The following is a 26601-nucleotide window of genomic DNA, read 5'->3' as shown; positions in this document are numbered from 1 at the left end:
GGGTCATTCAGTTCACTGTTGGCATTTCAGCGTCTCTCTTTTCCTGCATGTCACCTATGCTATAACAGAGGTTTCATCACTAATACCAATCACTGTACCACTTATAGTATAAGTGGTTGCCGGTTCTACCTTAAACTAAACAGTTCTTAAAAACAGCAGGCAGCAGATATAGAGACGCAGGCAGAGAGGTGAAGTTCTCCGAGTGGTGGCAATTTATTTCAAAGTAGGCTACAGCAGCATAGCCTCCCTGCAGCCAGAGTGGCACACGGCCTGGCCTGCAGCAGGAATCAGGACTGACCGCCTGATCAGCAATGACACTCCATACATTTTAGTCAGAATATACATGTAGGGTGGGGTTGCTTGACCCCCCTCGCAGACTAACTTAATTAGTGATTTTACATAGAGATCTAAAGAAACCTCTGCTATAGCATAGGTGACATGCAGCAAAAGAGAGATGCTGAAATTCCAACAGTGAACTGAATGCCCTGGTTACCTATGACGACGTCCATGTAGTAATTTGGGGCGCATTCGGAAATAGCGCACTGAGCGCACTGTGCAATGCAAACTAATAGGCGAGTGCGCTCCCGGTGCACATTTCCGAAAGAACCCTTAGTAACAAGTCAAGAAATTCAACAGGAGGGAGTTAGAATCTCAAGAGGGGGAAGTGTACCGGATTGTCTGGTTGAGTCATTATTAGTAGTCAATAGACCATTGGCTGAGAAATAGTGGGATGCATATATACACATGGGATGCATATAATGTGTTACAAAAGCACTACAACAGTGGTCCCCAGGTCCAAGTCAAGGTGGTGGTCCCTCGTTCAGTTTAAAGTCCCTGACATATACCATAGCAAACAACTTGTAGTTTGCTATAGCTATAGCATGAATGGTGGTCTCAACAGCCAAACAAGACAGATCTTATTTTAGACGTTTATTAGAAAAGACAGCAACAGTAATTGAGACAACTCAATTTCACTAGTCATATTTATCATATCCCCCAAATACATCACAACCCCTCACCCTCCCCCCTATTCAATTTCACAACACTGCCACGTGCCTGCTTTCTCTCCCACCATGCAGAGCTCACTGGCAGGCATCGAGGCAGCACTCGTATCGTATAGAAACCATAATGGCAACAGGACATCCAGCTCGGGGGGAGACAATGGCATGGCTGGGCTTTGTATTTCGTAGAGTCCTCCTTTGGTTCCTTGGATCCAAACTTAAACCTCGTAGCACGATGGTGCTGCTTGCCGATAAGAACTTGATTTTCAAGCTGGTCACGGCGCAACATCACACTGATGTGTTGATTCTAATCCACGATGACAAGCCCTGAATTCTAAAGCAGTGGTATCACATACTCTGACTAAATAGATGACCAAACAATGTGTTTTTTTTGTTAGTCAATGGATTTGACAATCAGTTGTTGGCAAGCGTCACTCCTCACCACTACTGTCACGGATTATGAATGAATTTAACCAAAGTCATCATCCTGCCTCAACTTCAAACAATCGCTGTACTGATGGAGATGGGGGGAATGTGCTTAAATAGTGTTGCTCATCATTATTATGGAGTCTTTTAGTAAACAGAAAACACATTTTCAGATCAGGATAAATTGCCATATATAAATTTAAAGATATAATTTACACTGGTTATTTTACAGCGAGCCAGGAGACACAAAGCTGACAAAAAGGAACCAAGACTAAAATTCAAGCTGATCTCTCACTCTCTCCCGGTTGGATAGAATTGGTATTACAATCTGGAAATACATTTTCTGTTTACTAAAGAGATGGAGAGAACACTCACTGAAAAATGAAAATAAATTACTATCAGAATATGGAGCTTTAACTAATCATCACTTACTTCCCCTATATGACCGGTAAAAAAAAAAAAAGTAAAAAATGAACATCTCTTCACTTTTGTCCATGTCACAAAGACAGACCTCAACACATACTGTTCCGGTGAGGAGATTTTCAAAGACTCACACAAACTGTTCCGGTGAGGGGACTTTCAAAGACTACTACAAAATGAATGCACTGAAAGCCAGCTTGCCGTTATCACATTGTATTAAGTGCATTAACAACAACAGAGTGGTCAAGAGCTTGCTCAAACTACTAGCAGAAGTGGGATACCCCCCCCCCCCCCCTAATGCTCATTAGAAGATGGTCCCATTTCTGTCTATAGTCACTGTGTCTCAGAGAAGGGCTGGGGTTACTTAGGAAAGATGCCTACCTGTGACATCATCGGTAGATAGGTTTGGTAATTTAATTTTACTTCTCTTTTCCTGTATTGCAAGAACAATGTCTTCTAGTTCAGCATGCTAACCTTCCAGGAAGGGAAAGGCTGTAGTTTGTATTAGCTTGGAATCCCCATCGATGAGGTCATTGTATTAAGTGTCCATAACCAACAGAAAGGCTGTAGTTTGCATTAGCTTGGAATCCTCATCGATGAGGTCACTGTATTAAGTGTCCATAACTCACCGATGAGACATAGTGAGACCGAGATGGTGCCATCTTATGAGCATTAGTGAGGACCATTAAATGGATTTAAGGCCCAACCTGTGGCTGACAAGTGGCACACTGTACGAGGCGTAGAAGTTGTGCAGTAAAGCAGGCCCAAGTGGTGGATGTTTCTTCTGAGACACGCCACCACAAAGTAGAACAGACGAAAGACAACACAGATGTCTTCTTCCAGGTATTGCATTGTCACGGTCAGTCGACCAGAACTTAACGCAACGGAGCAGAGGTCAGGACAAAGCCACGTCCTGAAAGGAAAATGTACTGCACTAGAAAGCAAATTAAACTAAATCGCTCTTGGACAATTAAATTACAAACAGATCACAGGGGTTGAGGACACACACACACATTGACATTCATATTCATATTCGTTCTCCACTATCGTTTTGACTGCCAAAACACAGTATATATATATATATATTTATATAACATGGTGAGAATGACTAAGAACAGTTTGTGGCTCAGGAGCGCCCCCAATCTGTGCCCAACCGCCAGCCTGCCAGTTCCTCTGTTGTCACCGCAACATCCCTGTGACAACACCCAAGTGCAAAAAAAGGTCAGAAGTCAGGTTCTACTGCTGGCCCTCCTTCTTCTCTCCCTCAGAGGACGAACTGCTGCCAGCACTGCTGCTGCCTCCACCTTCTCGCTCCGCCGCCATCTAGAGGAATGAAGAGGGCGAGGTTAGTCAAACACTGACTCATTCAGATACATATCGCTATGACCAACATTGCCGTTTCAATTTTGGGCATGTAGAGTAGACTTGGGCATGTAGAGCAGTCCCCACATTCCTTGGGGTGTCACACTGTGTGTGTGCGCCCCCGGTTTCGGTGAGGAATTTGTCCCATTTACCAGTCCTATAACAACTAGTGAGCTGCCATTCACTCAATTAGGGGTTAAGGGACACACATTGCTGTCCTGGCCTGGAATCGTACGCTCAGAACTCATGTTTGTGACACGTTCCGAGCATGTAGATTTGCCATATTTGAAAAGTTAGAGCTTAAAAGGACCACCTCACCAGTTTTCCCAAAATTCCCATATCTTTGATTGGCTGAGCAGCAGATTTGACCTGGAAGCACAACTTCATGTGTTGTGTTTCCGGTTCAAATCTGCTGCAGAGCCACTCAAATGAAGATACATTACTAACCCGGAACAGGTGTATGTTTATGCCACCTTCTGGAAAAGGGAGACCTGCTACAACTATGTAGCCCTGAGCCTAGTGGTGTTCATTATAAGACGTTTCTGTATTCGCTGACAAGGGCTGTGGACAGCAACATGCCTACCAATGACATGACGGTAGGCAGATTTGGTGAGCAAACAATATGTCAAAGTTTGTTAGTTTTTTGCCTCCATTTCAGCATGCTCACTTTTCAGGAAGAGAAAGTATGTAGTTTCCATTAGCTTCATCAATAAATGTCATTACAACTATAACTCCTCAAAAAAGGTTTGGAAAGGTTATTTTGGTTGATTATTTCTCCCCCTGCTATAACACCAATTATTGTGTTGCATATCATTAAAAATCCTGATTAGTCACCTGTACAACACGGTACAATTAGTAAGGGGCACGCATTCGTGGAAAGAGCAACACGGCTATCCGTGTGAGTAGCGCACCCCCACAAATTGCCAAAGTTCCTTGCTATATTCTCCTGTTGGTAATCACTCTCGTTTTGAGCTTCAAATGGCAGGTGTCCGACTGCCAACTGAGCACGAGTTCCCTTGAAATAGCGTTAACAAACTGAAGTATGCGCCAAGCCAGCGACGCCCCGGGTGACCTCAAGAGCCCCTGTCATCGCGCAGCAACGCCGGCAGCCAGCCCAGGCTGCCCATCAGAGGAAGAAGAGAGGCCCGCGAGCTAAGGGACACCGACGGACGGACAGGCCTCCTTCCAGATGGCCATCTGGGAGCGAGCAGTGGAACGACTGGGTTCCCCCCCCGCCAGGCCACCCGTCCTACGAAGCAGAGAGGTACGGACCAGACGGGCCATACCGGCCTGACACATACCCAGGGCACGAGGCCTATCGCCCTCCAGCAGAGGCCTACCCCCCGCTGCCACCACCAGCCCAGCCAGTATACTATAATCCTGGGCCAGCCCACGGGTCATATCCAAGCGCCCACGGCCGCTATTAAAGTGACAATGGACGAGATGCTGAAATGATGTGACACGTTATATAGTGTTGACCATTAAAATGCAAATTCCCCATTTGTTACAACTGTATTGAATAACTTGTGTTTTGTATTTACATATGTTATATATAATGCTGTCAATAATAACGCGTTAACGGCGTTAATTAATTGCGTTAAAATATTTAACGCAATTAACGCATGCGCAGTGTTCCCCCTAACCTTAGAGTATAAGCCCCTAACGTGCGCCCGTGTGCGCGGCTCAGGAACGTCCAGTGCATAACAAATCTGTCACTGTGTAGCGCACAGTCATGATTGAACAACACTAGAGAGATACACTGTAGCTTGTGTATTGTTGTTGGGTTCAATGGGTTGCCAAGTGGTTTGATTCTGTAACTCTGTTGCGTTACTTTGTCTGCCTACAGTGCCTAGCAAAGCCCCTTTGGATCATCATTAGGCTACACACAGTCACACACACACACACACACACACACACACCTCCTCCAGTCTTCTTCCTCCGCACGCATGCACACACGCACACTACTAGTGCTGTGTACTTAGCTATCAGGCTCAGACGCAGCGCGCTGCAAGAATCCCTCACAACATTTTATAGTACCGTCGGGTCCGTCGCAACTTGTGGACAGTTTGAAAATGCGGGTCCTACGTGCATTAAGCCATTAACGTTGGTCCGCCTGGTTTCGTTTTGTCCAACGCGATTACGTGCATCAGCATGGCTGCGCCTGCAGTATAGGCTATTACCAAAACAAACACATGGTACTTTTGTGTCGCGCATGGAAAGCAACTGAAAACGACCATGGATATAAAGACAGTTCTCCTGTGCTGCTGTGCACAGCGCAGATAATGCACAACTCCAGGTACGAACCAAAACACTGACTGAAGCTGATCATTCACAACTAACTCCAGAGTCCTGCAGTCCTGCAGTCCCGCAATGTAAGAGAGACAATTAAATCTCGTCTCTCACTATAGTCCACTTCTCTACAATGCCATTCTAGCCTTAAAACCTACATTTATATGTTATTCAATATTTTACTTTAGCGCAAAATATAGGCTTTTCTAAATCAAGCCCTGTTTCAAAAATGGTTATGTGCCATGTTATTGTATTTTGTGAATTAACTATAGTCTACAGTTTAACCCATTGATTCTCAGCCATTTTAATTTCAAGGACCCCCAAATTAAATTGATAGAAAGTAGCCTAGGCCATTTCATTATGATTTTTATCTCTGGACTGGGACCCCAGTCTCCATCCATCCATCTTCAACCGCTTATCCGTGGTCGGGTCGCGGGGCAACAGCTCCACCAGAGTGTTCCAGACTTCCCTCTCCAGAGCAACATTAGTGACTTCCTCATGGGGGACCCAGTCTACATGGCCAAAAGCCAGTGTTAATTTAACTCAAAGTGTAGGCTAGGCCTACAAATGCTCACATCATATATAAATGCATTAGAAAACAAAAAACATTAAAAAAAACTAATTTATATCCGCTTTCTGTCATTTATATTAACATTTCCACAACAATATACAGGAAAATATGGCATATTTTGGACATAGTTCGAATGGTGATTAATCATGATTAAATTAATTTTGAAGCTGTGATTAATCTGATTAAAATTTTTAATCATTTGACAGCCCTAGTTATATATATATATATATATACTCATAATACAGTGATCGTGGTATGGCAGTTGAAGGGTTAATGTGTTTGTGTCATGTGTAAGTGTGATAACTATATACATTCACCTTGCTATATTATTGTAGGCACAGTACTGTATGTGTCATGGAGTTCGTTTAGTAAACTGGACGAGATGACCTTGTACTGAGCCGCCTGTTCGGTGAAGTTACCATCGGGCATAAGAGAGGAGCCGCATGCACGCGCGGGCTTGCTCGTGCATGCGTCTCTAGACGTAGTGTTGGGATAACCTCCCTAATTGTGACGCTATGTTTCCTAAGTTGATATATAGGTCTGTCTTATCGGCGAGGCTCCCAGATGCGACATTTGGCTGAAAAGAGAACTATTCTCTCTATACCTTGCTCGTTAGAACACTGATTCTTTGTGCGCTATCTTGTGAGTTTTTTGAGACTGCCTTCTCTGTTCTGTTTCTCTTACTCTGTGCATTTTCTGAATAAATCCTTACTTTTTTATATCGTCTTCCTTTATACCATTTTGAGCCATTCCTGTGCAGAATTAGATAGTTTTTGATCACTTTTCCAGATTTTCATATTTGAAGGTGAGTGAATTAAAAAGTGAATTGTATCACTCGAACCCTCCCCCCTCTCCGTGAGCGGGCAAGGGTCAGTGAGAAAGAGGCCCACGGTATAACGCCGGCTTCAGTGTACAAGCCCAGGCTGTGAATAAATCACCCGGCTGCCGCTGCTGTCCGAAAAGCTGTATGTGGAAAAGGGTGCCTGCTATTTCTCGTTTAACCCTTCGACTCCCGGGCCTCACAAGGGTCCTGGATGAACGGTCAGACAAGACAGAGAATTGCATGGTACTACCGTCCGCACAGCCTACAGACAACAGATCTTACACAGTAAAAACAAGTGTTCATGTATATGTCATCCGTCTGGGTTTCAGTAACATTATTAATGACCCCTCCATATTGAGCGGCCGTTAAGGGAGTGAAGAAGAGTGTGTTAGTAGAAGCTTTAATTGGTGTAAGTGTCTCTGGGCTCTGAGTCAGGTGTATGGTATTATAATTTAAACATGATACTTATATTTCATATGACGTTCAGCAGAGGAATTCCATATTATAAGAGTGTATAGCGTGGAAGCGGAGAATTGTATACGTGTGTTGCCTTTCGCGAGATAGTGTGAGACAGTTATCTCGACTGTAGATTTCCACTACAGTAAGTCATTGCTGAGACAGTTTAGAAGACGGGTAGAAAGCCCTAACGAATCGGGGGCCGTCACTTAGCAACTGACGGTGTACCGAGGTTAGGCGAGAGGGGGCCGGGGTCTAAGGTCGACCCCAGCGGAGAGTCAGTGCTCTCTTTTACACAAACCTTTTTGAGGACTATATTTGGGACCTACTGGTGTAAATCGAGTGTTTTACCTTTTTGTATGCCATCTCAAACAGTTTGAGTGAGGCCTGCTGGAGGTTGGTTGCAGCCTGCTTAATGTTCTCTCCTGTTTCGGAGTCCTTGTTGCTCAGAAGATCCCGGACCTTGGAGATCTCCTCCTTCAGTTTGGTGCACTGGTAGAAAGATAAAGACAGTCACTGAACAAGTCAACCCCAAACCAAGCCACTATTCAACTGTGAATCACTAAATAAGATTGTGCAAAACAGCGGCAATAAATCAGTGAAGATAAATATTGTCACCGTCCGGTAGAAACCTTTATGTCTATGTCCTTTATGTTCCAATGGATCAATGTAGTTATTTATCACAAGCTTGTGATAATACTTCTCATTTTAATATTTATAAAACAGACACTTGACCAGGCAATTTAAGAAAATATAATCTAAATGGCGATACTCGCTCATATGTTGTGAGCTTGGGAACTTTTTTCACCCTGCTACTTTTTAGAGTATGACAAATTACAAAACAAAATCATGAAGTGATTGTAAATCATCAGTAGCTGATCTACATGCTTACAACGCAGATGTGTTGTAAGCTTATAGATCAGCCATTTCGGACATTGTTGGAAAATCTCAAATAATTGTGATTATGTGATAACTGACAGGCCTAGCAATGGCTACAGATTTTGCAGAGCGTACCTCATCTGCTGGAAGTTGGTCCTTGAACTCCTCCATCTTGGACTCTGTGTCATGAACGATGCCCTCTGCCATGTTGACTGCCTCTACTCGGTCCTGCACGTGGAAATACGGGCACCAAATTCAGTTGCGCTTAATTTAAGACATTCAAAGATCTTAGTGCCCCTTTCTTTTGGAAAAGCGGCACCTTGGTTAGTGTGATGGAGCACAGATTAAAGGTTCACGTTTTACACAAAATCCCAAGATTCAGTTTCTCTCTCTCTCTCTCCCCCTCTCTCACCTTCCTCCTCCTGTCCTCCTCGGCGTACTTCTCAGCGTTTTTGATCATATTCTCAATGTCATCTTTGCTGAGACCTCCAGAAGACTGAATGACAACTGGGTGGGAAGAACAGGAACAAAGGCAATCAGAGAAGCAGGGAGACGTTTAACATGCCCGCACGGCACTATCAAGCCATACCTCCGGTCTTAATCATTCAGTGCCAATGACTTGTTTTGGGCCCTCAGTGGCAATCACGTGTTCATTTTTCTATTTTTCAAATGTTAGCGAACAGCGCGGTGTAAAAAAAATAAAAAGAATGATGCCCACAGGAAACTGGATGATCGAATATCCGGATCTCAGTCTACTTCCCGTAATTTTTTTCCCCCGGAAACGCCTGATTTCCCCCGCATAATGTTTGATAGTTTAAGACACAAAGGAGTTCATAATATCACTGCATTAAGAAGTAGTCATTAGCAGTAAATATAGAAATTAAAATGCACCATAGAATCGAATCAAATCGTTACCAGGTGAAACAAATCGTGGGGCCAATAAATATGTACACCTCTACCAGCCACTCCTGCATTCGTATCAGCCGATTAGTCTTGAATCACCATTTCTATATAATCATTAAGCTTTTTCACTCATCTGGCCGAACACAGAAAATACATTTTATATTATTTCTTTACACTACTTTCGTCCAAACAAATCCGGTTGCTAAATATTCGCGTATCCATAATAATGAAAGCCACCTAACAAAGTTCTCAAACTGGACATGCTTCTCTTGGTGACAGTATACCGTTATATTTGAGTGGATGGCTCTGACACTTACTCTGCTGTTCGCGGCCAGTGCCCTTGTCCTTGGCCGAGACATGGACAATACCGTTGGCGTCTATGTCGAAGGTGACCTCGACCTGTGGCACGCCACGGGGGGCCGGGGGGATGCCCACCAGGGAGAACTGACCCAGCACCTTGTTGTCAGCTGCCATCTCCCTCTCCCCCTGGCACACCTTGATCTCCACCTGGGTCTGTCCATCTGCTGCCGTGGAAAACACCTGCAGAGGGAGTGTTGCTTTAACCACTTGTCCACTTATAGCCTACCTACATTAACCCAATCCCTCCCGCCACAAGGGCGGGGATCATGAGGCCAGTGCCAGTCAAATGCGCGAAATACCACAGTAGAAGAGATCCCAGAGCAACCTAGGAAAAATAAAGAGGAAGGTGCACGGAGGTGCGGCCAGGGCTCCTGCGGGAGGTTTGCACATGTGCAGTGTAAACAGGAAATGCGATGGAGTGTTCCAGCAGAGGTGCTAGAGGTGCATGAGAGTTACTGACCCTGAACTGAAATAATAAAAAGGATATAAAAAAAAAGAGAATAGTACAATTGTTTTTATTTTAAAAAGTATATCAATTAGATAACTGTGTGGAAAAAATGTTGTGTATAGCAGACTGAAAGATAAAGGACAAGTATATTTACTAAATGTTAATGTTTTTGTATATTTTGTCATGTTCTTTTGATGCTCGCTTTGATTGTAGTAAAAACTTTTGTACTTTTTTTTCAAACTTTTATTTTTGTGAAATGACAAAGGAACATGGATACTGTTCATTCAAGTGCTGTGGATGAGATAAAACATTTGAAAAGGTAAGGGTGACTGCTGTTTAATTGTCTCCACCAGGCCGAAGGCATGGGGAGAGAGTATGTTTTGCACTCCGTCCGTGTGTGTGTGTGTCCGTCCGTCCGTCCGTCCGTCCTTCCGTCCGTCCGTTACCAGCTAATCTCCGGCACCGTTAACCCGGTCGATGCCAAACTTTGCACACACACTCCCTGGATGCCAACGATGAAACTCTGCCCCGCATTTTCCAGAACGGCCTGTTATAGCGCCACCATGAGGCAGCTTTTCACATTGTTTACCTAAAACTGCACCGATCTGCGTGAAACGTTGCATGCACACTCCCTAGAGGCCAAGGACAAACCTTTGACCTGCATTTTCTACATCTGCCTTTTATAGCGCCACCAGGAGGCCGAATTTTGTAAAACACATTTTTGGATATTAATCGTTACACAGTATCTCTATGGTCATGTGCTCAAGTCGGATCTGTCCGATCTTTCATATTCCATCCTAATTGGCTATAATTGGCTTTCACAGTTTGCAAGATTGCCCCGTTTTGAACAAAAGCCTCAAATCATGAACGCAGCATGCAATTTACGTCAAATCTTTCACACATTGTCTTACTAGGCTGAGGAATATATCCCACCCTTTTCACATTGGCCTGTTATAGCGCCACCAACAGGTTGATTTTTGCAAAACACATTTTTGGAACAAAATGCCTCAAATCATCCAATTGCCATCAAAGGCAAACATATTACTTATTTATATTACTCCTAAACATCTCACACAGTCCTATCCTCCTGGTGGAGACCTGTGCCCAGAAGGGCACTTTTTCTAGTTCTCAACTGTTCTGGATCTCATTATTTACATCACAAGTTATGAGCTTTCTATCTAGCAACTCTGCTGGAACACTCCATCGCAGTTCCTGTTTACACTGAGCATGTGCAAACCTCACGCAGGAGACCGGGCCACACCTCCGTGCACATTCCTCTTTAATGTTTCTAGAGAGCAACCAAGGACTGTCTAAAGAGGACGAGACGCGAAGACCGTACGGGCGACGCCATGTTGCTTATGGTGCTCCATGGAAGGAAAGAAACATGCACAGTTGAGACCAAGGAAGCTGAACGCGGAAGTGTTGGTTGCATATAGCCCATTGCGCATGTTTCTTTCCTTCTATGGAGCACCATAAGCAACATTGCGTCGCCCGTACGGTCTTCGCGTCTCGTCCTCTTTAGACTGTCCTTGAGAGCAACCAGGAAGTGTAGACCCCCAGTACACAGACAGTGTCCTAGACTGTAGGCTGCGGTAGACCGTGATGACTGTTTTCGTCCGCAGATGTAAGAAGAGGGATAAATAACCTTCCAAACAATGGCTTTTGGCTCATTGAGCAGAAAAAAGCGTGCGCACGTCGGATCCATATGCAGACTGTCTAACATGCGAGTAAAAGGAAATAAATAAATGTATATTTTTTAATTACTCGATTAAATGAAATTAAAGAAAGACTAGGTCCCTCGTTTTGGCACATGCGGGTCGTGGAGATAAGAACGAGGTCCCGCGTTCGTGGCATTAATACGGAGACCCGCACACCGACTGCACTTGCAAAATGAACACTTTATTTGGCAACATTTCGGTCAAAGACCTTCATAACACTGTTGCCTATACGGTTAAAAAATACTGTATTTGATATTTTAAGTATGTATATATTTGTATTTATTATCGGTTATTGGTATCGGTTAAATAATATTTTTTTTTGGGAACCACAGGAATTTGAATGATCACCTGTGCGTGTGCGTCCATTAAATTGAAAACCTATTTACATCACTGCACTGATGTCACAACAGAAACCCTGTCAAATGCACACAGTATATGGAGATGTCCGAAATATATAGGACACAAAAGGGGCCCCAGGGGCCCTGTAAAATGCACCGATCGAAAGTAATTTGTCAAATTATGCTTTCAGGGGAGATAAAACAAATAAAAATAGAACTGCCTTTGTTTGGGGATGCGGGGGTTGAACTCCCCATATCGCGTTTCAAACTCAGGTGTACACTAATAGAGGTCTTCACGGGTCTAATTTGACCAATCCGTACCCAAATAGATCCATGCAAATTTTACCCAGAACGGAATGAACCCGTCTGTTATTAGAATTCTTATTAGAGTTTCGAACCCGAAAAGTACAGAGATGTCAGAACCAGTACAGAGAGAGATCACTTCTCTATTGTACACATTAGAGTTTCAGTACCTGGCTCTTCTTGGTGGGAATGGTGGTGTTCCTGTTAATGAGTTTTGTGAAGACTCCACCCAGAGTCTCGATTCCCAGCGACAGAGGTGTCACGTCCAGGAGCAGCACGTCTGTGACGTCTCCAGCCAGCACGCCTCCCTGGATAGCGGCTCCTATGGCCACAGCCTCGTCGGGGTTAACAGACTTGCTGGGAGCGCGGCCAAACAGTTCCTGAACCGTCTGCTGAACCTGCACATGGACATCAGTAAAACGTCTGACTTTGGAACCGAACAGGGATATCATTTACCTACAACCACAGACGTGACACGGAGATGGAGATAGCATTTTGGAAGCATAGCATAGTGAAGTTGGAACACAGGCAAGTGACTACCGGAATATGCTGGCATCATGCAACAGTGAACATGACCGTATGTATGAAAGCTACATTAATTACATTGTACATTACTATTCTACCTAAATCAGCCGTTCATACCTCTTTCAACCTTTAGTTGAACAAGGTAGGCATAGCCTGCCCTGAAACAAATTGAGTCAAGTTTGTTTATTCTCTGAAATATTACAGCACATGCGGTGTAGCTTGTATCACTCGTCCTTCCCAAATACTAAATGTTCTATTTGGCAAGTGATGGAGTAGATACAGTAAGTGATACTTTTTGAATATATGGACAGACAAACAGTGCAGAGCATCTGTGGTTGAAAAAAAGCGTGCTGCGCTACTCAGCTGTAGCAATCATTGGGTGGCAAACACACACGTGACATGTATTCAATTATGGCCAATTAATTTAGCACTTGACCCGTGACATGTATTAAATTATGGCCAATTAATTTAGCACTTGACCGGAAATCACTTGGCCGTGTTGGCCAGGAAAATGCCTAGCAGAAACCCTGAGACCAACAGGAATTTATGAAAGATGCTTCCATTGCTAGTTTGACCAATTCTGTGTGCGTGTGTCACATACCTTGGGCATACGGCTCATGCCTCCGACCAGCAGCACCTCTCCGATGTCTCCCTTGGACACCTCCGCGTCCTGCAAGGCCTTCTGGCATGGAGCCACAGTGCGGCGGATCAGGTCGGCCACAATGCCCTCAAACTGGGAGCGGGTCAACTTCATGTTGAGGTGTTTGGGCCCAGCGGCATCCATAGTCAGGTATGGCAGGTTGATGTCAGTCTGCAATGTGGTAAAGGGAGAGATATAGAGTTCGAGACATTTATCCACATAAGGACAAGGACACTTTGGTAGACGACAATGTCAAAATTCTATTGTGACACTTAATGCAATTAATAATCCAAAAACAGTGTCCTCGTTGACTTGCATGGTGAAACAGCAGAACCCAGACTACAGGATTGCCGTTGCAGAACGAGTGTGTATATCACAGATTTTTCTATTGGCATTAAAATGACGAATTAAACATATGAATAGTGCAGGCAGAAGGCACAATCCACTGTTAATTAGGCTGACCATAAGCCAGTTAAGGCTCCCAAAATATCTTTACTTTAATAGGTAACGTTTCGGGCCGCAGCCCTTCCTCAGACCTTCAAGGAATGAGTAGACAATACATGTATATATATATATATATATAGTGTGACGTCCCACACCTGTGGCCCATCATAGGAGAAACATAGGAGATAACAGGCAAACGTTATCTCCTATGTAACAATTCTTCTAGATTGTCTAGATGTCTAATTGTGTAGACTTCTTGTAAATTAACTTAAGTAATGCAGATGTTTAACAATAATGTAACTCGAGTGTAAAATGAAACAGTTTAATTTTACACTTTCAAGAGTTAAAGATCTATAAGGGTCCATTTGGTTACCAACTCTCCATCTTTTAGCTGGGGACCACCTGGAACCCCCCCCCCCCCCCCCCAAAAGGATCACTGGTTGAAAACCACTGTACTACACTATCACAATGCATTGAGCTTTGTTGATCAGCCATTTTGTTTTGTAATGAGACTTTTCCCTTTTACAAAAGTAAGTTGATAATTATGTATATTGACCCAAAAATAAAAAGCTGGTCCTGGAGCTGGAGCTGCTGCTGTAGGGGTGTAACGCTAGAACTCCTATTCAATCACGCAATTGGTTTTTGTTCTGTTCTAGATGATGTGACAGCAACACTCCATGCATTGTTGACACTGCACTCTTCCTGGTCTATGTGAACTGACGTTAGACCCCTCCAGGAACAGCTCCATCTTTATTTTGAAGGGACCAAGAAGTCACAAAGTGACTTTGGTCACTTATTGTTTTTGTGGGTTTTTTTCTTCTCCTTCCTCCAAAAATAGCTGTTCTTGCTGAACCGTACAGTCGGTTTTCGCGAAACGCGGAAATCTGGTAGAGGGCCATGCCAAACGCGGTAATCTGGTAGAGGGCCATGCCAAACGGTGACTATGCAAAGCCCATGACGATTGGTCAAATGGTGGCGCTATAGCACTCAATTGAAAATGCAAACTTTGAATGTGCATATCTCATGAACCGTTTGACCGTTGGCAATGACACTTTGATACGCATATGCGTCTCCTCATGCCGAACAACTTGCCCTCTGACCTTTAGATCACCCACCATTTTGAATTATATGAAAAACAGTTAAAATGCATCTCCTCCCAGGATCTTTGATCAAACTGCACAAAAACGTCTACACGTGAACTTTGGACCTATACGGCCAAAACATTTGTTTTAAGTGAAAAAATTAAGTTTTATGAGCCAATGAAAATTGCTGGTTTGTGAATATTCTTCTTTTGCCCCTAATACATACATGCAGCATCATATGCTTATGTGACTTTACAGTATAGTCGAGGGTCATGCCAAATAGCACTGAAAGCAGTCTTACTCCAATTGGTCAAAGGGGGGCGCTATAGCAAAAAAAATTAAATGAAACCTTTGAACAGTCATAACTCATGCCTCGTTTGGCCAAAATTCATGGCACTTGTTTCCACATGTTCCTTGACTCAAGGGGAACACATCTGTCACTTTGTAAAGTAAGCTCCACCCTCCGATTTTCCGCCATTTTGAGCAGTTTGAAGAATGCTTATGACAATATCAGTCACCAGAACCAAGGACAGGCATTACAATGGGTTTATATAAGAAGGGGGCTGATACAATTAATGAAATGAATCAAATATCTAAATATTGAGCAATATCAAGCAACTTTAAAAACTGTGAAAAACAAAAGCCAGAGTGCACATTAAAACGAGCCTACACATATTTTGAGTACAGATAATAGAATAGAACCAAAAGTGTTGCCCTTTTCCAAGATGTGTGTACCTGCAGTGAAGAGGACAGTTCACACTTGGCCCTCTCGGCAGCCTCTCGGACTCTCTGGAGGGCCATGTTGTCTTTGGTGAGATCCACGCCAGACTGTAAAGAACACACAGGACAGCACGCCAATCAAAACCGTGCCTCAGTGTCCCTACCGCAACACACCCTACTATGATCAAAGCTACTACATTACTGCAAGCAAAAGTTTAGACACGTTTAAGATGCTGAGTCAGTCACCTCTTGCAATTAATCCATTTACCAATCTCACAATTTTGTTTTGATAATTGACATCAAGTAAATGTGTGTACGTTTCTTTATTGATTACCTTAATTTCTTTGTCTAAGTAGAGTGAAGCATGTAGGCTAAAGGGATAACAGAAAGAATGTCCTTGGGACTTGTTTCCATTGTGGTCCTATGTAAATTCCATAAATCAACAGAGCATAGAATCTTAACACATTAACCCATTTAGACCCGAGAACGTGTCTGTGTTGCCTTAGCTTTTAACCACTTTAACCATTATTTTTGTATCTACAAGCTCATAGCGTGGCACCGAGTGCTGTGCTACGAGCATGTAGATCAGCTATTTTTGATAAATTGTGAAAACGTGTGAATATATAATCTTCACAGCAAACAACCACTGATATAGACAAATAGGTTTTTCAGAAAACTGTCATGATTTAGAAGACATTTGTCGAATCTGGTCTCAATTGGTAAATGGCATTGTAAACAAATGGCTATATTTACAGAGGAGAAAAAGAGGAAACGGCTGCATTGTATGATCCTGAATGTTTCTCGAATGCTGAAACCTATCCATAAACATTTACCAAGGCTTGAAATATGTGGCGATCACATATTCTTTCCACGCCAACCACCGGATGGCGTGGAAAGAGCTAATCAAATATTAAGCCTGACAATAATTTCCGGTTCGGCCGGAAGAGGGCTCTTCTTCTTTGTTAAATGTTGCGCATTTCACTGGCACTAGCCTCACGATACCGCCTATGGCAGGGTTGTCTGCAGCTTTATACCCAATTTCCCAGAGTATAATTTGTCAGTGTTCCTTTTTTTTTACCCTGCTCGTCTGGTTACATTTGGTAATGTGGCATATGGCTGAAAAAAGGCTGAGTTACACTTGTTCACAGTACACACCTGACAATTGACATTGATATTAAATATTGATGTAAATACAATTGTTTAAATGTGATGCATATGTATGTGACCTTCTTATAGTCCGAAGGTACATTATATCAGGAGATGTAGTTGGCCCTTGGGTGTTTAAATATCGTCTAATATGGCCCCTTTGAAAAGTGTTTGGACACCCCTGGCCTATGGTAACGGCATGGAAACACTCATGCAGCATCATGATCAATATCAGGCTCCTGACTCCTGTCCCCACCTCTCTCTTGAACTCCTTGACTATGTGTTGGAGGAGGTGCTGGTCAAAGTCCTCTCCACCCAGGAAGGTGTCTCCATTGGTCGACTTCACCTCAAACACACCCTTCTGGATTTCCAGAACCGAGATATCAAATGTGCCTCCTCCAAGGTCGTAGACTGCAATACTGGAATGCAGTGGTGAGAAATAGTACCGAAATGTTTTAAGTAAAAGCATCAATACTGCAATGCATAAATACTGTAAAAATCTGGTATTCAAAATGTACTTGAGTAAAAGTACGAAAGCACTGGCATCAAAATGTACTGACAGTCTTAAACCCACTGTATAAGTGGGGTACAAACTCAATCAGATGTATATAATATTGCATCACTGCTTTGTAAAGTGAGACAACCCAACCCCCAAGCACCCCCCCATCCCCCCCCCCCCCCCCAATTGGCATAGGACTCCCCCAAAAAAACAGGATCAGAAGGAGAAAAGAAGAATGTGGAAAGCATCCGTCTCTTACATCTTGTCCTGGGTCTTGTCCAGTCCGTACGCCAGAGCAGCAGCTGTCGGCTCGTTGATGACACGGAGTACATTGAGACCAGCGATCTGACCTGCGTCTTTAGTCGCCTGGAGAGACATACATGATTATTCAATGACCCAGAAAAACATATTTAGGAAAACTCCTGTGCTGGTGAGGTGCAGGTTAACAGGGCTGCCTTGGATTTGGTCGCCAAAGCAAAGCTGTGCTCATTTGGAGGAATTAATCAGATTCACTTCCATCTGTTCCGTTTCCAAAGTAAAATCAATCCTAAAGGACTTTTCAGGAGGTTCAACGCACAATTTCATTTTCAGTGAAGTGCCATCTAATTCAAAGGCCACACCATAGCCAAACAAGCCATTTTCACAGAATACTGATATGGAGCAACAAATTAATTATATTTAAACATTTAAATTCAAGCAGATTCCTGAACATATAAACTTCCAGCACCTATTTGTATCCCACTTGTAGCATGTGTTGCCTTTTAATTTCAAGAATTTGTATATTAACCACATAAAATGAATTATTTAGAATATGAGAAAAATAAAATGCAATAATTGCAATGAATTGAAAGCCCCCTCACAGATGACATTATCAATCACCATAAGCAAGAATAGGTGTTTTAAATGAATCTATCAAAGTTACATTTGAGTTTGAAGTTCCAGTGGATTTGTATAGGAACTTTAGGAAGTGGGCATGTCCAGTACAACATTTGTAAATTATTATTAGGTGCCAGAGGCTCAGAGCCCAACCTTTTCCATTGCTGGAAGGGACATTGATGGGAAAGGCTGGATTAATTATTAATAGCCCAAATAAAAACCTATTGTACGGATCACCTCTCGAGGTTCCGGAGCACACATTTAAATGCATTTTTGTTACACAACAGCCTGAGTACAGACGTTAACAGACTTACTGCTTTTGGCGGAACGCTCGCCATAAGGAATGTAATTACCTTCCGCTCCTGGCGGAATGCTCCGTCTGATAAGCTTTATTATTGATATCAAACTGGATCGCTGATTTCCATTTTTTCATTATTATTTTGGCTCGGCCTTTCCTTCTTTAGCGATCCTAGACCAGATTGCGCAACCGCGCTGCCGTCCACCTCCCATTATACAGGCTGACTAAAAGCTGAATAACTCCTAATCTACGGAGCTCTCCATGGTTTGGATAAAACGCGCGATGTTCGGAGGTCTTTGCTGATTATCCGGTGGTCTAGATGGAAACATTGGCGCTTTCTAGAGCAAGGATGGGTATAGTTTAGCTTGCTAGCATTGACGCTATTTATTTAGCATAAGATGGACGCCCACAACATCCGTTTCTGTGCTGTGTGCGCACCCTCTAAATCGCCCCCGCAGCCCTCGGCAGTCTGAGGTTGGCTTTGCGTCCAGCAGGTGGCAGTAAACCCTCCGTGTGATATTGTACTTTCCTCCATCTCTATGAAATTCTGCACATAGTTGAAACACAAGTAAGGAAGTTCAAGGAACCAACCCATTAATCTAAAGGTTGGCTGAAGAGTTGCGATTAGGATTATTAACCCTCCAGTGTGGTTACGATCATCTTGTGCAAGCATGTGTGGCTCAGCACTAGGTCGGTCCTGCAGTGAATGTCAGAACAGTCCACTCTCGCTGGGCCCAGTCCTGCACAAGTTCAACATCAGCAGCCTCAAAAAAAGAACCTGCTGCACCAAACCAGAAGTACAGAACCTTCCTCTACCAGCACTGTAACGCTGAACCAGACACACACTGTCTGGACAGCGGACTTAGAGTTGGCGTGAGTGTGAGTGTACCTGTCTCTGGGAGTCATTGAAGTAGGCTGGTACGGTGACAACGGCATTCTTCACACTGTGTCCCAGGAAGCTCTCTGTAAGAACAAAGGAAAAATTATTATACATCATGCTATGTAGGTGATCCACTTTCCTATGCCGAGGATGGACACACACACACACACACACACACACGATAAACAAGTGAAATGGAAAGTGTTGAAACAAAACAAATGGGCAGGAAAGAACATAACACTGCAACATTGAAGCTGATGAATGTGTTCTTTCTCCTCATTGATTGAAATGTGTGACCCTCCTAAAAAGGTATGTTCTGTTTACCAATTACGAGACGAACAAAAAACAATAGATTAGTTGGATTAATTGTTGCACGCCTACATCTGTTCGTACCTGCCGTTTCCTTCATCTTCATCAGGATGAAGGCTCCGGACTGGCTTGGAGAGTACAGTTTCCCATGAGCCTCCACCCAGGCGTCACCGTTGGATGCACGCACAATCTTGTACGGAACATTCTTTCTGTTAACGATAACAGGGTAAATGCTTTAGTATGTACCGGTAAATGCCCTAATCTAGACTCATTTAACTTTGAACCCTACCCTATATATTTAGTTGACTCGGGTCCACCAGGACTCTACTAGGTCTGCCTACAAAAAAAATCCTTCCACACCAAATCTCTTCACCGGAAATAGCGGATCTACAAGCTTGTTTAAGTGTTGTCCAAATAATTAATTTTCAGGATATGAAGAAATTAGTTAGTTAGGTGGTTTGACTGACAATTGGGATCCAGTGGAGTTAGGTTTAGTCAGAACAAGTGTTTTTCTTCCCTTAATGTATTGGTTCTATTTGTACAACCCACATATAGACTTAAGGATGTTCAATAGCACCAATTAAAATAATAAAAAATAAAAAAAAGTTGAAAAATGTAGACAGCTGGTTTCTGTCCGACAGTGGCTATATACTTACCCGACACCAGGGTCTAGATGTCTCAGGTAGGACATCTACTGGTGGACTGTGAGTCATGAGCCAGTGCTAGAAACTAAGGGAATCCTCACTTCCCAGGGACGTAATGTAATTGGGACAAAAATGTTCCAAGAACGAAGAGGATGTTTTAAGCTGACTGTGCATATTACTTAGTGTACACACTCGCAGCACGAGACCAGACCACTGCACGAGACACACGGAACATATCTATATAATAATTAATAAAAGTTACCGCAAGCAGTATTGATCATCCTCAAGTAGTAGTTCTAGGAGTGTTCCATAATGGTATATCAATGAAGGCTTGCTTCCACCTACAGATCTGGCATATATTGGCATAATTCATAGGTTCTGAAATGCTAAATAAGGGCAAAGATAGAGCCAGGTTTGAGGTACTATAAAACACCTTAATGGATGTTTTTTGGGGGTGAGAAAAATACTATATAATTTGAGAATTTAAAACATACATCGGACATAGGAATGTGTTAGCCTGGGTTCCAGCCTGATTCGGTGCGTGTGTATAGCTGTTGTAGATCAGCTATACTAGCGAAGGTTTTCCATTAGTAAGAGAAATCTATGAAAATCTGTAAACTAAATCGTTACCAAGAAATTTCTTCACCAATGTGTTTCTAAAGGTGTCTAATAACATGTACTAAAAGTTTGAAATTCAACTCCCGTGGGAAATTGAGTTTATTAGCATAATATGTGACCATACCCATAACATCCTATATAAGGCAAAAAAGTCCAAATTTCATCATTCTTTAAGTAGCATGTGACATATGAAACTAGGGGGTTTTCATGATTCTGAATCCATTCCAAGCATTAGTTTTGCACAAAAAACACTCCTTGTGGGGAAAACGGCCTCACAACATGATGAGGTCAGCACATTTGGTCACGTGGATATGGCCTAATTTAGCCCAAGGAGTGTTTTTTGTGCAAAACTAATGCTTGGAATGGATTCAGAATCATGAAAACCCCCTAGTTTCATATGTCACATGCTACTTAAAGAATGATGAAATTTGGACTTGTTTGCCTTATTTTTTTTGCCTTTTTTGCCTTTGGATGTTATGGGTATGGTCACATATTATGCTAATAAACTCAATTTCCCACGGGAGTTGAATTTCAAACTTTTAGTATATGTTATTAGACACCTTTAGAAACACATTGGTGAAGAAATTTCTTGGTAACGATTTAGTTCCCAGATTGGTCAAATACCTGATAAAATGCCCTTACTACATTGGGTGTGGTAAGTTTATGGTAAAAAAAAAAAGGAAATACGTACGCATCCTTCTGGACCTCCGGGTCATCAAAACGGCGCCCAATAAGCCTCTTGGTGGCGTACAGGGTGTTGTTGGGGTTGGTCACTGACTGACGCTTAGCGGGCATGCCCACCAGACGCTCTCCATCGGCTGTGAAGGCCACGACAGAGGGCGTGGTCCTTGCTCCTTCAGCGTTCTCCAACACCTGAAGGGGGTCGAGCAGAGAATGTCACAATCATGCCATTTTTCTTGACCATTAATTGTCATACAAATAACTGCAATAGAAACAATTCGTTTGGCATTGAATATTAGAACATAAATTAAAATGTGTTTGCCTTTTAGGCTTTGTAAAGAAAATATGTCATAGGGCAGAAGGCAGATATGACAAATATGAGTTAAATATACAAAGACATGGCCTGGACCGGCTTAGCGGTCCAGGCACCTTGGCTAGTAAGCCAGCATGACAATGTGTCGCGGGTTCGAGTCCTGACGAACTTCACTACCAACTCTGGGGGAGGCCGGGTTTGAACTGGCAACCTTGCGGTTACCATCCAGCCTCTCTACCCCTGAGCCACCACAGCCCCTACCAACAGTCCTACAGTCATTAGTCAACAACACTGTTGCTCCCGACATGCGCTGTGGGTTAAAAATCACCCGTTACTCCCGACATGTGCTGCGGGGTTAAAACATACTTGTGTTGCATGTAAAAAAATATATAACCCGCAGCTCCCGACTTGTGCTTCGGGTAAAACTAACCTGTGTTGCGGGTATAAAAATAGCCCGTGGCTCCCGACATGTACTTCAGGTTAAAACGAACACTTGGTGGCTTAAAAATCACATGTGGCTTCCGCATGCGGTTAGGTTAGGGAATTGGGTAGGGTGACGGACTGTTAGCACGTCGGAACAAACACATATAGCCGATCTGCGAGCTCAACGCATTGCAAGCTTGTAGATCTGCTAGAACCTTTTTTTTTTTTTTTTTTTTACAAACAAAAATAGCCAATCTACATTAAAGCTCACAACTGGTCACTAACAGGGCTTGTGCAAGCTTGCAGATGGGCAGTTTTCTTTTAAACCCGAGTTGTCATCAAAAAGGTGAAATGACAGTAGATATATGGGTCTGGCTTAGCCCCTTTTAGAACCCTTGGTTAGCTTTTCTGATGCCGTTAAGTATTTTTAATCTTTTTTTGAAGTTTTGGCAAAGATTATTAATTTATGAAGATGGGCCAACTTCATTGGAGCCACTAGAGGCGAAATGGTACACAAAGCCTACAAATGGTCTCCTAAATAAAGTAGGTGTGGTTTGCTTCTCCCCACCACCCCCCCTCCCCTCTCCCAGGCTGACAACAACACTGACAACGTCATGTGGATGAGCAAGTATTATGGCAAATGTCATGATTCCCATTTCCCAAATCAGCCCCCAACCAAGAGTCTAAGACAGTTATGGAAAATTATATTATTATTAAGCATTGGAACACATTTTATTTCACTTTTAATTTGTCCATTCATTTCACATTATAATATTCACATATTCTCATTTTAAATATGGGGCCAGAGCCCCCTATGTGTCGTCCGTCAAATTGCAGATGGACAGAGAGACTGTTCTGGACTCCTCTCAAATCTCGCGAGAGTTTGTTGTTGGGATAAAGAAGGGTCGATAAAGTAGATTTTATCCTGATTTGTCTCGCTAAAAGAAGCCATTTTAGTATGAATATCTTTGAAATCTTGTCTGCCTTGTGATGATTGGGTCCAGCATTTAGTTCAGTGACCATGGAGTTAAGGAATGGATCATAAGCTAGTGTGTTCACATTAATTCTCCCATTGGAAATGAAGACTCCAACATTCTTCCCATCTCCTAATAATGTTACCGCCCACCTCACGCAAATACAGGAAGTAATGCTAAGTTGGCACCTCTTGCTATTGGCCTCTTGGGTTTTGGCTTCTCTGAAATTCTCTTCCTCACTTCCCATGTCCCACCTCCCACGACACAACAGCATTATAAACATCCTGCATGTACGCGGTCACCAACACTCAAGCGGCACCGCCGCTCTCCGTGAACAGAGTGTATGTACATATGCATCCTATGGAGGGTGGAATAAGCTGTCAGGGACCCTAGGGTACCACGTCCAAACTTCAGAAAAGGTAACCGAGGGTCCCGAAAGGGGCTAGGTCTGGCTCTGGTTATAGTTACACGTGTATAAGAAACATGATGAAAAGGCTGCTCATCCTCACCTTGGCCTGTTTGCCCTCCATCACTGCCACACAGGAGTTGGTGGTTCCCAGGTCAATGCCAATGACTGAGCCTTTGATGGCCTCGGACCTGCCACAAATACAGTACATTGGAGGATATGGATTAAACTAAGACTCACGTTGAAACATTTCGTTTCAGTCCAAATCTGCGATTTTGGATTCACGAATAGGGCTCAAATGGTTAAAATAAATAAAGCTCAATTTGTGTATCTATCTGTAGCATCTAGTTTAATGTTTTTCTATGTGATTAGAAAATGTTGCACTTACACAGAATACGAGCGACAATATCAGTTAACCCATTTAGGACTGAAACCATATTCTACAAATGTTTTCTATCAGTGGTGCTCAAACTATTTCATGTCAAGGACCCCAGAAATGATATGTAATTGGCCACCGACACCATCTGAAAATATGTTGTTCCAGGGACCCCCCAGAAGCAAAGTTATGAGTTAAAAACGTGTCCTGGGAAAGAAGATATTGGAAGAACAAAGAAGATATTGCACACATTTTCACAACTTAACTCATAGTGTGGCACTCGGTGCCGCTCTATGAGCTTGTGTAGATCGTTTTTGTCGGCCTTTGTATGTGTTATGCATGTATGCCTACTTTATGGTAGTGAATACTTACGCATAGTCCCTCCTGGAAAGGACTCTGAGGGCATCAGGTTGGAAGCCATTCCAGCATGCCTAGGGTCACATCAGAACAAGGGTTTACATTTATAAATGGCAGAACTGTCTGTTTTGAACATGTTTTAGCACACATGTGGCAGAGAGCTAAATTATCTTCTACACGCACTGTACCATGATTCCATACATTATGTATGCTCTACTGTATGTCAGCATCAGCATGTGTGACTGTTAGTGTAGATTGCAGAAGCTGGTCTTTTAACAATCACAGTATTTTAACCTTTCAAAATAGTCAGGACCAGTTTGAAGGAATACACCCACAGCGTAATTGAGAGCATGTCACTTTTGCTACCAGAAAATACAAATTGTTTAAGATGGCATAGGCCTATTTGTCTCTCATTACCCAAACGTAATTTGGCACAGCAACATCGATGCACAGCAACCCCCCCCCCCCCCCCCCTATTTTGTGCCAGAGAAGAACACAAATCACACATACAAGGTGTGATTTGTTATTGTTATGTTATTCTTTTGGGCTTGTTTATCTCACAAAATCTGCAACACTGATCAACATGCTTATGCATTATGCGACTTATTAGTCATGATGTTCTCCAAGAGTAGAGAACGTACCGATGAGGAAGGCCTTGCTGGCACACAAGGGAGCATTGGAGACAGTGATCATCCAGTCAAAGTAAAGTAAAACCCTTGGAAGGTTGAAATAACATTGAAAGCTGCGGGGACACCACAGTGAAGGTCGCATGAACCTCTTCAATGAAGGAACCTGAACATCATTTCCTCCACCGACAACACATGGATTCCGGATACCGTCATTCAACTGATGTAATTATTTAGACAACACCGAATAAACAAACGGGACACTTCACCCACTAACGTTGTGCACAGACGAGACAGCTTTAGTATTTAAAGTACTGATTTAACACAGTTGCAATGCTAGCCAAACCAAGTTGACGTGACACAGACGAAAATCCACATAAAGACAGACACGACGAGACAGACAGAAGACACAATCGTCCTCGACGATAAAACCCGAAGGTGAAACATTAATATGATTAAATACAACGCTATAACCATGTCCCAAATGCCACGGTTAGGTAACAACGTTAGCCGCTAGCATGCGTGCTTCGGTTCTAGCTAGGCTATCGGCTAGCATTTTAGCTGCTAGCCCTGACCAGAAAGCAAGGAACTGCGTACCGGTACATTGTTTCGTTTCCCCCGCAATTAAACTAAACCAAAGCGCGCCGGCAAAAAAATTATTCACCTTGTTAATGACAGCAGACGCGTTAGCGTTGTGTCTGTGCAGTGTGTTGTACAGGCTCCGCAGCATCATGTTGACAGCTTGACGTTCAGAGTGGAACTAAGCTAACAAGCTATGCTGGCCGACTGACGGGGAGAGAGAGCTTCTAGAAACATCCCACGCTTGTTGCATGTTCCATGATTGCACCCAGAGCCATCTATTGCACCATGCACCGAGAGGACCCACGCCGTTTAGCTGGCCGAGGATAGCGCCTGTCTCAAACGGGGGGCGTTTAAACCTTAGAGTATATGGTTTAAACCTTAAACGCTGTCATTTGCTGTTTTGTTATGTATGTGCTACTGAGGGGTTATTTTGTATTTACGCCGGGGTGCTTGTGAAACCTCCTACTGTCGTGTCGTTTTAACCTTTCAATGACAGTAGCGACTCCAGGCCGGGCCGGCCGCGGGCAGATGCACGTAGTGAGGGCTCCTGAAGGTCAAAAAAGAAAAGAAAAAAAAGACAAGAGTTCCTCGCGTCACCAGACTTTTCACATCAGGGATGGAAGTTACCACAGAATAAAGAATTAAGAAAGGGTTGTATCTGTCAGTCAGAGTCACTACTCACACAGATTCATGCAACGATAATACTACTAATAATAATAATAATAATAATAATAATAATAATAATAATAATAATAATTGTTTGTGTGTGTGTGTGTGTGTGTGTGTGTGTGTGTGTGTGTGTGTGTGTGTGTGTGTGTGTGTGTGTGTGTGTGCATACGCGCAGGTGTGACGAGTGTGTGTCACAGTGTGTGTGTCACAGTGTGT

General features: G+C 43.1%; 1 protein-coding gene across 1 annotated transcript; it reads right to left on the bottom strand.

Moving 5' to 3' along the window:
• Nucleotides 1–917: 917 nt before the first annotated feature.
• Nucleotides 918–26139, bottom strand: LOC306928924 (stress-70 protein, mitochondrial). Its single transcript, XM_079509232.1, has 16 exons — nucleotides 25799–26139; nucleotides 24524–24582; nucleotides 23879–23966; nucleotides 21670–21851; nucleotides 19801–19925; nucleotides 19417–19490; nucleotides 17613–17719; nucleotides 17111–17273; nucleotides 15724–15816; nucleotides 13424–13633; nucleotides 12468–12695; nucleotides 9448–9670; nucleotides 8640–8734; nucleotides 8363–8455; nucleotides 7700–7840; nucleotides 918–3170 (listed from the first exon to the last, which is right to left on the bottom strand). The coding sequence occupies exons 1-16, from the start codon at nucleotides 25865–25867 to the stop codon at nucleotides 3084–3086; spliced, it is 2037 nt and encodes a 678-aa protein (XP_079365358.1). The 5' UTR covers nucleotides 25868–26139; the 3' UTR covers nucleotides 918–3083.
• Nucleotides 26140–26601: the final 462 nt, after the last annotated feature.

This window comes from Electrona antarctica (assembly GCF_951216825.1).
Source record: "Electrona antarctica genome assembly, chromosome: 1".
Taxonomy (NCBI): domain Eukaryota; kingdom Metazoa; phylum Chordata; class Actinopteri; order Myctophiformes; family Myctophidae; genus Electrona; species Electrona antarctica.
The sequence above is the reverse complement of the archived record's forward strand: the minus strand, read 5'-3'. Positions and strand labels throughout refer to the sequence as shown.